Source organism: Tupaia chinensis, unplaced genomic scaffold (genome assembly GCF_000334495.1).
Source record: "Tupaia chinensis unplaced genomic scaffold, TupChi_1.0 Scaffold000119_2, whole genome shotgun sequence".
Taxonomy (NCBI): domain Eukaryota; kingdom Metazoa; phylum Chordata; class Mammalia; order Scandentia; family Tupaiidae; genus Tupaia; species Tupaia belangeri.
The window spans coordinates 520093-538397 of record NW_006159586.1 but is presented as its reverse complement, the minus strand read 5'-3'; the positions used below and the strand labels follow the sequence as shown (position 1 = coordinate 538397).

The following is an 18305-nucleotide window of genomic DNA, read 5'->3' as shown; positions in this document are numbered from 1 at the left end:
TCTCCATTCTCCTCTCGGGATCTTGGGAATGCACGCACATGCGCCCGGCATGAGTTATAAGCCACCGGGTCTGGGATGCGAACTGCGGTCCACTACGTGGGAGTCCAGCGACATAGCCATTACGCTAACTGCTGGTTCCCATGAGTTGAAATTTTCTAGCATCCAAAAATCACATAGAAATCTTATAACTTGTGTTGTAAAAATATCTTAATTAAGTGCTTTAGTAAAACCTTAATGAAATAAGTAAGGAAGAGGAACCTCATGCCCATAAGGAACTTCACTTGCTAGTTAAGGGTGGATGGGTCCTCTGACTTGAATTCCCGGGGCAGGGCTGAGCAGAGAAGGTAAAGGATCAGGGGGCTGGAGTCTGAGATGGGGGTATTTCATTTGAAAGAACAGAGAGCAAAATGGGTAAGCTGGTAATTCTTGTTCAGAAGCTGCTGGTTTTTGGTGAATCTTGCCAGCCTGTCTGGGCATAGCTGGGGTCACCCAAGGATAAGGGGCTTCCCCAGGGTCCTTGGCTCTGGCCTGGAAATACCAGTAACTCACAAAGCAAGTGTTCTTTGAGTTGTCTGAGTGCTTGTGAGCGTAGCGTCTCTAAAGTGTAGCCAATCTCTCTGGCCAGATGGCCACTTCCAGAAACAAGAGATCTTGAGGAGATGGAAGCAGAGAGAAAGAGAGAGAGAGAGAGAGAATGAGAAGGATCTAATAAGAAACCTGCCTGCTCAGTAAGACGATCAGAGCTCATGAATAATGGAGAGAAATGAGGCCTCAGAGCTTGGTGATCCCAGGGCCCTGTCCTCCTCGGGAGGGTCTCAGGCCCCTTGTGGGCTGTGAGGCTAGGGAGTCTCTTTGGTGATGTGAGGCCCTCACCTCCCCCTGGGGTAGCCTGGAGGAGTCCCAGGTGTCTCCTTGCTGTGAGACCAGATGGGAAACAAATGCCAAGGGTACAATGACACCCGATTCTCTATGAAGGGAGGAGAGAGGGCCAGTGGGAGGGGCGGGGAGGAAGTAGGACAGCCTGTCCTCAGTCCCCATGAATAAGTGATGAGGCCCAAGGAGAAACCCCAGGGCACACAGAGGGGAAGGTGGCCCGTGAGAGGGTGCTAAGAGGGAGGGGCAGGGACGGGACAGACAGAGATAAAACACCGAGGGTTGACTCAAGGACCAGAGAGGAGAGGAGCAGAACTCTGGGCACAGGGGACCCAAGAAAGGTGGGACCCCCCAGACCTGAAGTGACAGGCTGTGAGCCAGGGAGCTCAGGGAGAAAGGTCTGAGGCTGTGGGTAGAGTGGGCACAAGGAGCCCCCAAGTAGTAGGAAGGGACAGCCAGGCAAAATGATGCCCCAGAAGAAAAAGAGGAGGAAGAAAGACATCGATTTCCTAGCCCTGTACGAGGAGGAGCTGCTGAACTACGCCTCGGAGGACGATGAGAACGAGCTGGAGCATGAGTACTACAAGGCCAGAGGTGCAGTCCAGGGCCTACCCGGGGGGCTGGGTGGGGTGGGGGAACTCAGGCGCCACAGAGTGGATGCGTGGGATTATGCCTCTTTTTTTTTTTTTTTCTGCTATAGGGCATGTTTGTGGGACAGAGAGACAGAGAGACAGAAGCTGAGAAATCGTCCTCCAGGGATGATGACCACTCCGCAATCCCTTCTCCATTCTCCTCTCGGTATCTTGGGCATGCACACACACACTCCTGGGGCGAGATTTTTTTTTTTTATTTCATTTTCTTTTATACATTCAATCACATTATTATTTGGCTTACAAAATGAATATTTCAGCAGGTGAACATTTCTCCCTAGTACAGTAGATAAAACTACAAAATATCTTCAATAGATAATACCACATTTCTTTGTGCCATTAATGCTTTGCCTCCCTATTTTTCTTCTAAATGTCCTTCCTCAGACCCTCCTCTTCCACACACACTATATCTGGTATTTACATCTATATACTGTGTTTCTTTTTTTAATAATTATTTAATTTTATTTATTCATTCATTTATTTTAATTTGACCAGAGAGAGATACACAGAGAGAGAGGGAAAGTGAGAAAGCAAGCCACCAGGTCCAGTATTCGAACCGTAGTCAGCCATGTGGGAGTGTCCAGCGCTTTAACCACCATGCCACCTGCTGGTCCCCTATATACTGTGTTACGATATGCTTTAGTCAATGAGTTTCAGTCATAGAGTGCAGAGACTCAGTATATAGGGGTGAGTTTTAAACCGCCAGGTCTGGGAATCAGAACCCAGTGGACTACCTGGGAGTACAGCAAGGTAACCATTCTGCCATCTGCTGGTCCCCTGGGAAAAGTAATTTTAAGAAACTGATGGCAACCCCTTTCTTAGCCACTGTGTCTGCACTAGAATAAGCAGGTGGCATGCCAAGGTCCACACCGAACGGGGAGGTGAGGTGCCTTACCTTTAGTCACAAAGTTCTAGGAGACAAAATAGACTGTAACTGCCCAGAGAAGGGGCCTGCTTCAGGCAATGTGCCCTGAACTGCTTGAGTGGTGAAGGGATGTCTTGGGTGGAAGCCTAACCCCTCATCCTGTGCTCAGCAGGCAGTTAGAGATGCTAGCCACCATGGCCGATGAGAAGAGCCTGGGGCTTTGCAAGGAGACACCTGGGCAACGTGTGGATGGAGCTAGGGCTCTGGACCTCAGGGCCTAGTCCTCTCGTCTCCCCTTCCTCCGGGCCAATGGAGCTACTTGAAAGTTCTTGCCATGCAAACCAGAGAGATGGTGACCTGGGACCCGGGAGCCAGTTTTGGGCTGTGGAGGGTATTATTATTATTATGAGTATTATTCTTTCTCCCTTACAGTGCTTCGAAATAGTTTAGTTTGTGAATGCCTATTGGCTGGGGACTTCCAGTGCGTCACAGTCCCCACCACTTCCTATCATCTTATACTACGTCTGTTTCACGTGAATCACAGTGCTGCCTGCCTGGCCCCTGAAGGCATTTATAGTCTCAGCACTTACTGCAAAGTGGCTCAGGAGTCCCTATAAGCTCTATATTCATTAAAAACAAACAAACAAACAAACAAAATCAATGGATGCCTGCTCTGTGTCTTCCTATGGGTTTGCTCATCCTTCTCTTTCTTCCTTTTTCTATCCTAACTTTGAAAACCCCAGTCAGGTCCCACCTCTTCCAAAAAGCCTTCCGTGATTGCAATCTACTGTGAGTTCCTTAATTATATCCAGTTCTTAACTGTTTTATTGTTTCATGCAAGCTAGTAGCCACAGCCACTCTGAACTCTGTCAGGGTTGGGCCTGGTTTTATTTGTCCTAAGTCCTTATCACCAGCTCCTAGTGTATACCCAGGTTCAGAGAAGGTAGTCTCCACGGTGGTACCATAAAGGCTGTAGCTTAGGGAGAGCCCCTTGACAGGCTCAGTGCTCTGGGAAGTGAGGGTTGTAGAAGAAGGAAGGGGGCCTAGAATAGGCAGGGCACTGGCACCTTCTCCTGGCACACATGTCCCAAGCTCTGACTGTCTATGAGGGAAGGGGCTTTGGAGTCAGACATGGGAGCAGCATCCCTGACTCACATGCTCGTCTTTAGAGTGATTCTCTCTAGCCCATGTGGCTGCTGGGAAGAATATTCTAGAACCTTTCATGGGGCACCCTATCCACTTCTGTTCATGAGCTCTACGTGACTCAATGTGACCATACTGTCTCTCTCCTTTTTACTTTTTGTTTTTTTTTTAAGAGAGATTTTTGCTATAGGACACACGCTCTCACCAGAGGGACAGAAAGTAAGAAATCAACCCCCCAGGGAGGATGGTCACACCACAGTTGCTTTTCCTTCAGACTCCTCTCAGGACTTTGGGCGCACATGCACGCACATGTGCCTGGTGTGAGTTTTAAGTTGCTGGTCCAGGACTCGAACCATGGTTGACTACAAGGGAGTCCAGCAACTTAACCATTATGTCATCCATTGGTCCTCCCCCCCCCTTTTTTTTTCTTTTAAGTATTAGCTATAGGGGCATGTGTACTTGCCAGAGAGAGACAGAGAAAGAGAGAGAGGGTAAGTGAGAAATCGCTCCCAGGTTTGGACACACACTCATGCGCATGTGCCCAGTGCATTTTTCAAGCCACCAGATCCAGGACTTGAACTGCTCAGTTGGCCGTTTGAGATCTAGCTGTCTTAATCACGATGCCATCAGCATCCTCCTTTTATCATTGTGAAATCCTTTCACTTCAGTACTCACATTCGATCCTCAAATGATCCAGAGAATAGTCAAGATAGGCATGAGTAGGCCCACTTTACTACAGGTTAGAACGGAGCCTCTGAGACATTCAATGACTTGAGCAGGGTCACAAATAGGATGGAGGACAAGAACTTCAAGTATCCTTTCCCAAAGTGAGTCCTCGATTTCCTCTCATAATGCTGCCAAACATAGGGTGCTGTGTGCCAGGCGCTGCACTGAGCATGTCACTCTTGTGTACCACCTTCATCTTCATAACTCCACAAGGCAGGATGGGTCATTAATGTGTGGCGCCTGAGGCACAGAGAGGTTAAGTAACTTGCCCAAGATCACGCAGATTGTAAGTAGCAGAGTTAGGGCCTGGATCTAGCTGGTCTGGCTGGTCCTTGCTCTTGTTTTGTCCAGTTTTGACTGTGGTAAACATATCTGGAGACGATCAAGCTGATGTGGGTGCCGCACTGACACTTCTAAGAGATGTGGACCCACTGACCCTATAGTCTGCTTCAGGGCACTGATGATAAATGTGAATGATGCCAACCATAGACACATGCCAAGCTCTAGTCACACGAATTGTCACTTTCTCAGTTCCACGTCAACATAACTCCCACTCTTTCGAGCCCTGGGATCTGTGTGAGTCTATGGAGAGTCTCTGTGGGTGTGAAGGAGAGGAAGAAGAAGGGGAAGAAGAAAGGCCCTGGTATTCCTTCTGTCTGCACTGGCACTCACCAACAGCCAGATGGAAGAGAGCAGCTCCCTCAGTGCCCTGAGGGCATGCCGAGCCTGGCACACTGGACAGTCTCCTGACAAAGACAGTGCCTAAGATGGAAAGAAAGTGGCCCATACCAGCACTTGAGACCTGACCTCTCAGGCCATCCTGCACAAGCTTCCAGTCATGGGGACATCTCCTCTTCTCCACCCAGACGGCGACCACTCAGCGTCTCTCAGGACACAATTCCCCTAGGCAGCTTCCTTGGGATGTTGGTAATGGAAACTATAGCAATGATGGCGGTGGTGGTGATGATGGTAACCATTACGGAATGCATAGCTTTTCACGCGGTTATGGAATAGTGTCTATAAGGTAAATTCCCAGAGGTAGAAATGCTAGGTCAGTGAGTATGAACATTGAAAACCTTGTTTTATTTGATTTAATCCTTACCACAATCTCTCAAGGAGAAAATGATCCCTACTTCAGAGATGAGGGAATTGAGGCTTAATAAGCAATTCAGTTAAAATCACACAACCAGCAGTGATAGAATTGGGATTCAAGCCCTGGTCAATTTAGTTCCATAGTGCATGCTCATTTCATTGACTATTTCATTTACTCATTTATTCACTCATTCATGTAGGTAATTATTTATCGAGCTCCCCCTGCGTGCCAAGAACAGCACTATCCTGCCATGGGCCATCCTTTGTGCTGACCAAAGGACTTCGGTAGAGGGGGCCAGATAGAATTTTGTGTCTTCCACAGATAGCTCTTCAGCTACCTGAATTGAGCTTTCATTAAAAATCGTTATGAAGACTGGGGACAAAGTGGAAGAAGAGAAGGAGGGAAGAGTGTAGAGAAGGAAATTTGGGGGGAAAATAGAGAGGTAAGATATTTGTGGGACACAGATATGGTTTATAACCTGTTGATGATGACGTGTATCGCATTCTCAACTAGACTGGTCTGAGGTGTATATCGTACTGAGTAAATTCTCTTTATAATCTTAAATGATGTATAGCAATTCAATGTATGAATAATAATAAATAAAAATTTAAATAGAGAAATAATATATATAAATACAGTGCAAAACTCTTGAAGGTAGAATGACAAACTTTTATATATGTACACGCTTGTGTAACCCCTGTCCTGGTCAGGACACAGAACACTTCCAGCCTCCCAGACAACACCTTCATACCCCTTCCCAGAGGTAACAGGTCTCCTGATTCTATAATCGCTTTTTCTGTTCTTGAACTTCATATGAATGGAATCATCCAGTGTACATTTTTGTATGTGTCTAGTTTCTCTTTCTCTCAAGATTTTGTCTTGAGAGATTTATTCATGCTGTGACATATGATATAGTATGCCCTTTAAACATTTTTTTATTATCATAATCTTGTTTATATTACATTGGATTGCATATAACTTTACAGTGTATTACATTGCTTTTGCAAAAGGGAATGCCTATTACATGTATACAACACTTTTTTTTTTTTACTTTTTGGAGAGGTTTTTGCCATAGGGCTTGTGTGCTCACCACAAAAACAGAGACAGAGAGACAGAAAGTGAGAAATCACCCCCCCCCCTGCCCCCAGGGGGCATGGCCACACTGCAATCCCTTCTCCTCCATTCTCCTTTTCAGGATCTTGGGCACACATGCACACACACCCGGTGTGAGTTTAAGCCACCATATCTGGGACTCGAACCTCGGTCAACTACATGGAAGTTCAGCAACATAGTCATTATGCCAACTGCTGGTCCCTACAGCACCATTCATTTAATTATTCCATTACTGATGGACATTTAGGTTACTTTCCGGTTTTCACTATTACAAGTAAGGCCACTACAAATCTTGTTGACATCTTCTGATGGACGCAAGCACTCATTTCTCTAGAGTTGATAATCAGAAGTGGAATAGTGGTCACAAGTGAACATATGTTTAGCTGCCAGTGCTTGGATCAATTTACACATCTGCCTTCATGTAGGAGAATGCAAATGGCTCTACCTTCTTGCCAATACTTGGCATTGTCAGTCTTTTTAATTAAAAAAAAATGTTTTAAGTCTGTGCATTTATTTCTTCCATGCAGAAGAGACAGAGATAGAGTGAGACAGAGAATCTAACATAATCCCAACCCTGCAACCTGTCCCCAGCTAGTCCCAGATCACGGACACACCAGCCCCCAACATACTCAAAGAAGTCTCCAGATTTGAACTGGGAACATTCTCATGTGGTATTGCTTCTTAGAGTGTCACATTTTACCACTACATAATTGATTGGCACCTGTCAATTTTTTAATTTTAGTCATTCTGACGGGTATATGATAGTATCTTATTGTAATTATAATTCATGCTTCCCTGATGTATAGTGATGTAGAGTACTTTTCTCTATGCTTATTGGCCATTTTGATATCCTCTTTTTGTGACGGGCCTATTAAAACTTTGGTTCACTTTTTATCTTTATTGAAATATTATTTACTTTCAAAAAAGTGCATGTAGTTTATCTCCTATTTGATGTGCATTACACCTGTGTAATCACTAGCAAATCGATATAAAGAATATTTATACTATTCCCAAAAGTTCCATGTATCCCTTCACAGTCAAGTCCTCTATGCCCAACTCTAAATAACCACACTTTTGCTTTCTGTTGCAATAGATTTGTCTTCTCTAGTTTCACACACATGGCCTCATAGAGTATGCCGTGTTTTGTGTCTCACTTTTTGCTCAGTATATTTTCAGTATTGCATGTTTCCATAGTCCAGTTCTGTTTTTTGCTGAGGACATTGTATGGATGCTTCCTTGGGGCAGCTCAGATATACTCAGCAACTGGTTGGGGACATGCTCTGAAATGATGGAAGGTAGGAAAAATAATAGATTTGCTTTAATAATAAAATGCAATAATGTATATGAAAGCCCTTAACTTAAAAATGGGCACACATTAAGCAATCTTTCAGTGTTATTTTCAAATGTAACTGTTAAGTAGTAGTATTAATGCAGTCCTGTGATGTGCTAGACATCTGTCATATGCCCCAGATATCTCAAAGACCCTCTTTACATGGTGTTGGCTCCCCACAGCGTGACTTCCATCTTCCCAACATAGAATTTGCTGTTGTTGTTCACCCTCCCTAGCTGCAGACAGGTGCCTTGGGTTCCTAATCAGCTCTTAGAGCAAGACTTTGGTTTAGAAGCCAGGCTTATGATAAACTGGGTTGGGGACAAGGCATTTCTTTTGGAGATAGTAGTAGCAGGATGGGGAGGTGATGGTGGCTGATTTCTGGTCTTAGCAGAGGCGATGTGATTCTCGGGTGGCCGGTGGTGGCAACCTTCCCCGAGCCAGTTCTGTGCTGTGACTCTGGGAGTTGTTTCTAGAGGTGGAACAAGGGTACATGGCCCTGGCTTTTCCAACACTTTCATAAGTTTTCTTATATCCCTAATGCAGCCTAGACAAGGCACATGTGTCCTGTGTGTTTTTTAAGGCACTGGGTTGGGGACATGTGGGATCCAGAAAAGGGAAGTCAGCCTCAAAGAGGGACTCCCTGTAAAGTTCCACCTCAGGCTGTAAAGTCAGCCCTAGGGTGGCTCATCCTGAGACTGAAATGGCCACAACCAAGGAGGCCATGAGAGGTGAGGGCTGGGCACAGCTGTATTGTATAGGGGTGGAGAGGGAATTGAGCGCCAGGTTAGACCCAGAAGGCCATGTCCAGGTGAGGGCGTTAGTGTGCTGTGCTGGAAAGATCTCAGAATGGACATCTGGAGGTCTTGGCCTTGACTCCAGTGTTAACATTGTACAGAGTGTAACCTGGGCTTGTCCCCCTGCTCTCAGGCTCCTCGCCTGTAGAATAAGTGCACAGGCTTTGGTCTTGCAGCAGAACTTGGTGCGGGTCTGACCCTAGTTCAGAGGCACAGGGGATGTGGTAGGAGTTCCAGTCCTTTGTTCCTGGGCATCCTGTGGGGCTGGTGCACAAGCTCCACTTTCTTCCATGCCCACATAGGATTCTGTGGCTTATGAGTCTACATTCTGTCTTCTCTTTTCTCCTCCAGTGTACGAGGTGGTCACAGCCACGGGGGATGTGCGTGGTGCAGGGACAGACGCCAATGTCTTCATTACTCTCTTCGGGGAGAACGGGCTCTCTCCCAAGCTCCATCTCACCAGCAAGTGAGTAGCAACTTGTCCCTGGTTATTCTGGGTTGAAGCAGTTCTGGAACCTGGGAGTGGCCTGTTTTCTGGGAGATGGGAGTGCCTGACCACGGATTATTGAGTGGTATGGGGGCTCTGCTCACAGCAGCTCAGGTACAGTCAGGGATTTCCCATTGGTCTCCTGTCACCTTCCTTATCTCCCCTTTTAATTTTTATGACCCACAGTCCCAATTCCTAATTTGGACGTCAGAATTCCCAAGAATTCTTATCAACCGTCCTTTGATGTGAGGGAATAAACACTCAGGACCAAGAAACCTGGTTTAGGTCCAGCTTTGTCACTTAGTTCCACAAAACGATGGCTACACCTTTGCAGGCAAAGCCTAGCTTCCTCATCTCTTGTCAGAGAGCCATGGGGAGAAGGAGTGCGGGGAAGACCACACTTGCCTGGGAGCCTTGCATTTCAAATGCTCTGCACCGAGGTCTCACCAGGGACCAGCATTGTATTAAACCTGCCTGCCGCTCACACCCATTTAGTCAGCCATGGGGTCACTGTGAACTCACTTGTGTGTCTGTCTCTGTGTGTGTTTTGTACTAAATTATAACCTGGGGAGAGCAGACTGCTGTCCTCCTTTGACCCTGTCTGCCCACTGCCTGTGTGCCTGCACAGTTAGGCACACACTCTGGCAGACTCGGAAGGTCAGAGATGTCTTGGGGCCTGGCAGTGGTCTGGTCAGTGGGTTTTCAGTCTGCTGAATGGAGCAGGGAATGGATCTGTTGGTCCTGGGCCCACCATGACCCCTTCTCTCCTTCCTCCAAAGCAGCTTGTCTTATGGCTGTCTTACCCACTGGATTTCTGAGTAAGATTCTACCTGAGCTCAGAGTTCCACAGCTAAAAAACACAAGAAAACCACTGATCTATCCTAATCCATTCATGGGGAGACAGGCTAGTGAGGAACTGTGTGTAGCCCAGAGTCATGGAGCTTTCTGATGGTAAAGTTGGTCCTCAAACCCCGTGTGCTTGATGTGGACATTTTCTCCATCCTGTGGCTCCGAAGCCTGCGGGGGAGGGGGGTGTAGGAGACTCCCCTTAAGGCTTTCTGGGCTCTGGGTCTTGACCTTGGGGTTTATGGCCTGGCACTTCCAGGGATGGCAGAGAAAGCTGTAGAGGGGTGGAGTCTACAGGCCCAGAGCCCCCTGAGAGTGGCGTGACCAGATCCCGAGTAGCATGTTCACCCCGAATGCAGGTTATGGCATAAATGCTGCGACATCGAGGCAGACATAACATATCCTATTTTGTCCATTTCCGCAGAACAGGGTACCCGCCTTCTTGTACTGCTCACACTGCAGCCTGCTGGCGTGTGGAAGTCTTTCCCTCCCCTGCTTGGGCACGGTAAAGGGAATACATGAAATAGCCATCCTCTTTGCCATGTGTCCCTCCTACCAAGCTCACCCCTGGAAGGAGAAGCCACTAGACTGAGCAGTCGGCCAGTTGGTTTCTGGAGTCCCCAGCTGAGTGGTTAAAACAAAATGAGCCATGTTCTCCTTTCGTCATGGCTTCTCATGATCATCCCTCCTTTCATGCATCCAGTGTCCTCAGATTCTTCCTTTCAACCTTTTTCATCTGTCAAAGCATCCTCTCAGGAAGGTCCTCAAAGTCACCCCTTATAACAAGGCATGAAATGTTGTCACTGAGTCCCTGGTCTCAGAGTTTGAGTTTTAGCCTTCCTCTTCAATGGATCAGAGGTCTAGGGAGTGAGCTGGCAGAGCCATGAGGTCTTCCTGACACTGCTGAAATCATGCAGGGTGAAATCAGCTTCTCCATGCAGGCCAGGTTTGGGGGAAGGTCAGCTGGTGGAGGTCTCTGCCCATGTCCGTGTCATGCTCCAGGTAGGACAGCAATAGCATGGGTCTGGCCAGGATTCCAATCTGGCTGGTCAGGAGGGTGCTACAGGAGAGCAGGTGGTCTCAGTGGTGCTGCACAGTCTGGAGTACCAGCCATGTGCCCTAGATGGCTAGAGAGCTGATGCAGAGATGGATGGACCTGGAGGATGAGGGCGGGGAAAGGTCTGCTTTGCACCTCCAGCACCTGTGCCAATTTTTCGTCCTTCGTCAGAGTGCAGGAAGTGCCTGTGGTATCCAGTGGTTAGAGGGAGACTTTACATGGAGGGACACTGAGTCTAGATGATGAACGGTGAAAAAGATTCAGATAAGAGGGGCAGAAGGAGGGTCCTTTAGATTAAAAGGAGCCGCTTAAAAAAGCATGAAAGTGGCAGGGGCACCATAGACAGATGGAAGTGGAAGGAGACCTGCAGCTGAGAGTGCAGGGCCAGGGGAAGAGGCAGAGGGGAGGGAGGACAGAGAGCCTGGAGAGGCCTGGACTAGGAAAGGCCTGATTTGAAAGCTGATTGGTGGAGACTTGACTTACTATGGTGGCCAAGATCATTTGACCATACATGTAGGATAGACAGGAATGAGGAGGCCAGAGCCAGGCTGTAACAAGAGCTGAGAGAAAATGTAAAAAGGGAAGTGGGTAGACATGGTCCTTGCCTTCTAAGACTCTTTCAATTCAAGATGGAATCTGCAGGTCTGGGAGCGGAGCTCTGCCTGCTGAGGGATTCCATGTGCCTGAAGGCAGCAGAGGTTGCCTTGCTTGGGGAGATTTAGATGTAGTTAGCTCAGGCCACAGCCCACCCCGACCCCATCCCTGGGGTCTGGCTCAGAAGGCCCACTGATCTCGCTGTCTCCTTTCATCTCCCAGTCTTCTTTTGACATCTAATGCTGTCTCTTCCTCTCCAGCCCAAACCCAAAGCCACTACAACTGGAACCAAACACACACACACACACACACACACACACACGTACACACATTTTTGTGTGTAATGGATTTCACTGAGAGCTCGGGGAACCAGAGAGCATTCCCTTCACAGTAATGTAGACAAAGTGGACTATTCACCTGTGCCAATTTTTCGTCCTTCGTCAGAGTGCAGGAAGTGCCTGTGGTATCCAGTGGTTAGAGGGAGACTTTACATGGAGGGACACTGAGTCTAGATGATGAACGGTGAAAAAGATTCAGATAAGAGGGGCAGAAGGAGGGTCCTTTAGATTAAAAGGAGCCGCTTAAAAAAGCATGAAAGTGGCAGGGGCACCATAGACAGATGGAAGTGGAAGGAGACCTGCAGCTGAGAGTGCAGGGCCAGGGGAAGAGGCAGAGGGGAGGGAGGACAGAGAGCCTGGAGAGGCCTGGACTAGGAAAGGCCTGATTTGAAAGCTGATTGGTGGAGACTTGACTTACTATGGTGGCCAAGATCATTTGACCATACATGTAGGATAGACAGGAATGAGGAGGCCAGAGCCAGGCTGTAACAAGAGCTGAGAGAAAATGTAAAAAGGGAAGTGGGTAGACATGGTCCTTGCCTTCTAAGACTCTTTCAATTCAAGATGGAATCTGCAGGTCTGGGAGCGGAGCTCTGCCTGCTGAGGGATTCCATGTGCCTGAAGGCAGCAGAGGTTGCCTTGCTTGGGGAGATTTAGATGTAGTTAGCTCAGGCCACAGCCCACCCCGACCCCATCCCTGGGGTCTGGCTCAGAAGGCCCACTGATCTCGCTGTCTCCTTTCATCTCCCAGTCTTCTTTTGACATCTAATGCTGTCTCTTCCTCTCCAGCCCAAACCCAAAGCCACTACAACTGGAACCAAACACACACACACACACACACACACACACACACGTACACACATTTTTGTGTGTAATGGATTTCACTGAGAGCTCGGGGAACCAGAGAGCATTCCCTTCACAGTAATGTAGACAAAGTGGACTATTAGGCTCCGTTTTAAAATTCAGACACCAATCGTCTTGGAATTTCCTCCACTTCCTTCTCCACAGCCTCTGGCCTCTCATACCCTCCCTCTCTCCTGCCTCTCATGTTCTGTTTTCTATATCCCCACTCAAGTCCTGCTCATTCTTGTGTCTATTCTGCATCCCAGGACTTCACCTTCCACTGCCAAATGACTTAATACATTTTTTTTTCTAATACAAAATAATTTCTGCCCCAAGAAAAACTTTGGTACTTGATGTTAAAATGCTGATGATTTTTGCCCTTGAGGCCCTTGGTATTCACTGGGCCCCTCTCCTGGGCAGCAAAGAATGTAATAATGTTCCCCCATTAGTAAACCTCCACCCCACACTCCACCGCAGCTAAGTGCCACCAGCAGTGGCTCCCAGAGGAAGCCTCATTTTCTTGGTTCCCTTGTCCCCTTCCCTGTTACCAAGACACCTCCAATGCTGATCACATGTTTAGAATATGGCAAAAGGATGGGATCTCATGTATCTTCTGGAACATGGTTCTTCTGAGCATGTCAGAGAATGCCTGGCATTTTAGCTTGATGGCTCTGCCCGATGGCAGCTAAAATGCTCTGTGCAACCTGAAAAGGCTCTCCTGGGTGGGGTCCCTGCTGAAGGGAGGCACAGGCAGGGGCTATACTCTGCATTAGCCTTGATTTAAGTATCAGCTAGGAGCCATGGTGAGGCTGTGGCCTTTCTCAAGGAAACATAAAGAAGTTTATATTTTATTATTATTATTATTATTAAGAGATTTTTGCTATGGGGTGTGTGCACTTGCTGGAGAGACAGAGAGAGACAGAGCGACAGAAAGTGAGAAATCACCCCCCAGGGGGGATGGCCACGCTGCAATCCCTTCTCCTCCATTCTCCTCTAGGGACCTTGGGCATGCATAAGTGTCCAGCATGAGTTTCAAGCCACTGGGTCCAAGTCTCGAGCATGGTCAGCCATGTGGAAGTTCAGTGACGTAACCACTACGCCATCTGCTGGCCCCCTGGTCTTCCCACTTCTGGGTAGCCCTTCACCTCACAGTGATTATAAAGACTCTGGATGATTATTTAATACATACACTGGGTTGTAGTATATACTCACATTCAACCTGGACACATGAAAGGTCATTTACATTCTTAAATGATGCTGTCATGGGGGTGGGGCCTTTCTGAAGGGCAGAGCTCCTCTACACTGAAGGCAACTGTCAGATCTTTTCTGTTATAGAACTTGCATCAAAACACCCCAGAAAGCCAGCTGCTTTCCTTCCAAGTTGCACCTGCCATTGGCTAAAAATGGGGATGCTTACACCTTCTTTTCCTACTCACTGGCATTGGCTTTTTCCCAAATTCTGTGCACCCTGAGAGGATGAAGCCCAGCATTCCCCAAGCCCCTTCCAAAGAATTCACTCCAGGTGGCCTGCTGGCTGGGGGTGGGAGATGGATTTTCTAAAACAGGGGTTTGTGCTTTTCTTTTTCCACAAAATTACAAAAAGCATATGCGTTTCTTTTGAAAAATTAAAATTAAAGATGATATAGAGAAGAATGACTATATGACACAAATAGTTTTAACATCTAGACATGGTATTTTTGTATCAAACCTTCTGATCTTTATTGTTTTTTTTTTTTTTTTTTTTTTTTGAGAGGTTATTGTTACAGGGTGCATGAGCTCACCAGAGAAGCAGAGGGAGACAGAGAGACAGAAATTGAGAAATCACCCCCCAGGGGGGATGGCCACGCTGCAATCCCTTCTCCTCCATTCTCCTCTTGGATTCATGTGCACCCATGCACACGCGCCCGGAGTGAGTTTAAGCCACCGTGTCTGGGACTTGAACCGCTGTCAACTACATGGAAGTCCAGCGACATAGCCATTATGCTAACTGTTGGTCCCTGATCTTTATTGTTTTAAAATGAAGATGGCATCCTGCTTATGTCGATTGCTCTGTTTGTACATTTTGTTTTTAACTAGCCTTTTCTTTTAAGCCTATATCAGAAACCTGTTGCTGTTTCATGAAATATTCTTTTATAGCAGGAACTTTTTAAAAGAATGATTTTATTTTATTTATTATCGTTATTATTTTAAAATTTGGTATAGGACACATGTGCTCACCTGAGAGAGACAGAGACAGACAGGGTGGCAGGGGAGTGAGAAAGCAAGCTGTCAGGATGTTGACCACATGAGAGTCCAGTACCTTAACCACCACGCCACCTGCTGGCCCCTATTACAGGATTTTTAATGGCTGCAAAATGTTCCGTTGTATAGCTTTCTAGGGCGGTTGTTATTTGATGTAGAGACTCGTTTCTATTTATTCTGAAGATCAGTTGCCTCGTCTTGTATATTGAAACAAAACAGCCCTTATTTCTTTTTTTGTTTCCCATTCACACAATCCCGATGCACAGAACTGACATCCCCGTGCTTTCCAAGTTATTAACAACTGCTGTGACTATGATGCAAAATGCAGGGTGCGTTGCTATTATTCTTCAGAAGTGACATTCCCACATCAGCCAGGCCTCCAGGATGGCTGGTTTGGCTTAGTTTCTCCTTAAATGCTGGGTCTGGTAAGTTTATTTTTCCAGGCAAAAGGATCTTCTGATTCTTTATGGAAAGACGTCTTATTTTCGTTGTTCCTCCTCAAGGGTTAACAGACAGCGTTCTCCAACTCTCTGTGCTGGTGGCAGGGTAGAAACTTTGCTGTTCATTGTCCCAGTCCCTCCACTCCTCAGATACAGGTAGCCAGCTGGAGACATCCCTTCCACCCCAGCAAAACCAGAAGACTCTGTCACTCTGTCCTCCTCACTTCTCTGCACCCAGACTGCACCTCTAGGGCTCTTTCCCCAGACATGATGCCTCAGCATGATTTTCACCTGTTCCATGCGTTGTGTTCTGCCTTAGGAGAGCTGACCCCTGTCTCGGGGTATGCACCCTTGTGGCTACTTCTCCCAGGGTGGATTGTTTGACACAGTGAGTCTGTTTGCAGAATCACAGCTTCTTGGAACCTTAAAAGCCTCTTGTGACCAAGAGAGTCCAAGCCTTGTTGCCTTGGGAAGCAGGCTCTTCAGCTCTCCCCTTATATTAAAGCTGATAAATGGGCATCTCTCTTCAGGGATTCTCTTTTCCCGTGGCTCCATGCTGGTCCTGAGAACCCTGCTGAGAGCTCTGAAGGAGGCCTTCAGCTCTCAGGCTCGAAGGGTTAAACTGTGGAGGCAGGAGGAGCTGCCTGCAGACCCCAGCTAGAGCACTGGGGGGTCCTGGCTTCCAAAAAGAATGGAGCAGATGTCAACACAAGATTCAGACTTCCACTCCTGAAGGATCGTATGGCGCAGCTGCTCCGCCCTCTGTGTCTAAGCCAATTGGATTTAGGATGCTCCGGAGTCTGGACTTGCCTGGTCATTGCCATGCAGAACGTCTTTCAGGTGTATTTTCTTCCATTCACATCATTTGCAGGGTGCCAGATATGCATTTCCCTCACTGCCCCCACTTCCCTGGTTGTTTGTTTGTGGCTGTGTTTCTTTTCCTGTTGGAATGGCAGGACCATGGACTACCACCCAAGGTCTGCATCTGCTTGGGGCTGCCATTGCAACTGTTCTGGGCAAATAAGGAGGAGAGGCAAGGAGACAGGGTCTACCTGCAGACCCAAGGGCACCACGGCATTCATCACACCTTCCTCCTCCTCCACCTTCCCACCCCAGGGCACCCAGAGGGCCTGGGATCACGATACTAGAAAGCCAGGCTCTTTGGTGAGCTCTACTACCAACCAGCATCAGTTTACTCATTTGTAAAAGGGGGCTAATATTGTCCACTATGCTTGCCTTAGTGACTCATGGCAAGGATCAAATGAGAACCCGTGTGTGAAAGTGAGAAATAAAGCGAGCAGACATTGCCATCCTCCTCTCTAAACCATGTCAGAAAGGAATCTCAGAATGAGATCTGGTTGCTTCTAGCTCTTCCCAGAAGTGGGATGATGGAGGAAGACGGGGATGCCAGCTCTTGGCTCTCCTCCTAGGCCTGCAGGCCAAGGGCTGATCTGCACTGACTGCACATGCTCATTGCAGGAGCGAGTCTGCCTTTGAGAAAGCCAATGTTGATGTGTTCCGGGTGAGAACCAACAATGTGGGCCTCATCTATAAAATCAGGTAAGGATCTGGCCACTGATTGGGGTTAGGTGAAGATGAAAACAAGCATGTTAGGAACTGACTTCACTATGAACATTTGTTGGGTATTGATTACTCTCTAGGCACTGTTTGAGGAGTTACCAAAGGCTCAAATCTTTCCCTCTGATTCCCAGGTCTTTCCCTCTGATCCTGAATCACAGTGCTCTAAGCTTCCTCATGAGAGATTTGCACCTTCAGTAATTAGAGACAGGTTTTTTTTACAACTTGAGAAGTATTCTCTGAGAGACACTGTAGCTTAGTGGTTAGGAGCAAAGACTGATTGCAGATTGCCTGTGTTTAAATGTTTACTCTTGGGAACCAGTAGTTAGCGTAATGGCTATGTTGCTGGACTCCCATGTAGTCGACCGCGGTTCACGTCCTGGACCCGGTGGCTTAAAACTCATGCCGGGCGCGTGTGCGCGTGTGCGTGCGTGCGTGTGTGCCCAAGATCCCGAGAGGAGAATGGAGGAGAAAGGATTGCAGCGTGGCCATCCTCCCTGGGGGTGATTTCTTGCTTTCTGTCTCTATGTCTCTCTCTGTCTGTCTGGCAAGCGCACGCGCCCTATAGCGAAAACCTCTCAATAAATAAATAAATAAATAAATAAATAAATAAATAAATGTCTACTCTACAATTCACTAGCTGTGGGTTTTTGGATAGGTTACCTTTCCAAGCCATAGTTTCTTTATCTGTAATAACCCTAGGGCTCACAGTAAACATTCAATGAGTGTTAGTGATTCCAGCTCTCGTAGAAGGATGCATTTGGATAAAGAGCTCCCCGACTCTTATTCTCTTTGGGACAGTGTTCATGAATATGTAAGGAGGAATAACTGCACTAGGCTGGTTATGGAAGAGCCTTCAGCCACCATATTTTTTCCCCTCATCCTCTTTGCTACCTGCCCCTATTCAAGTTCATGCCCATTTGTCAGAATGCTAAAGTTATCTGTGGTCTGAGTGCATCCAGGCCAGGGGCTGGTCAGGGGTTGTCTTTGTCAGCTATTACATTGCTAGTAGAAATACCTGAGACTGGGTAAATTTGTAAAGAAATAGAGGTTTATTTAGTTCATGGTCATGAGGTCCAGGGCCCAGAGTCAATTTCTGGTGAGACTGCAACATGGCAGAGGGCAGGATCTTGAGCAGAGCAGTTGTTTGTGAATTTTTCCATGCAGGCAATGTACCAGTGTAGTATTAGTTAATGTGCATAGTTGCCTTGCTAGATATCCCTCTCCCTCCTTTTTTAAGGAATTATTTTATTTAACTATTTATTTATTTATTTATTTATTTATTTATTTA

General features: G+C 47.1%; 1 protein-coding gene across 2 annotated transcripts in view; it reads left to right on the top strand.

The window, feature by feature from the left end:
• Nucleotides 1-1337: 1337 nt before the first annotated feature.
• The window catches only part of LOXHD1 (lipoxygenase homology PLAT domains 1), a 219353-nt gene continuing 202385 nt past the window's right edge, over nucleotides 1338-18305 (top strand). For both annotated transcript variants that reach the window (XM_006144420.1, XM_006144419.1), the window contains exons 1-3: nucleotides 1338-1467; nucleotides 8942-9056; nucleotides 16916-16996. In XM_006144420.1, the coding sequence (XP_006144482.1) occupies nucleotides 1338-1467; nucleotides 8942-9056; nucleotides 16916-16996 (326 nt within the window). The remainder of the gene's footprint in view (nucleotides 1468-8941; nucleotides 9057-16915; nucleotides 16997-18305) is intronic.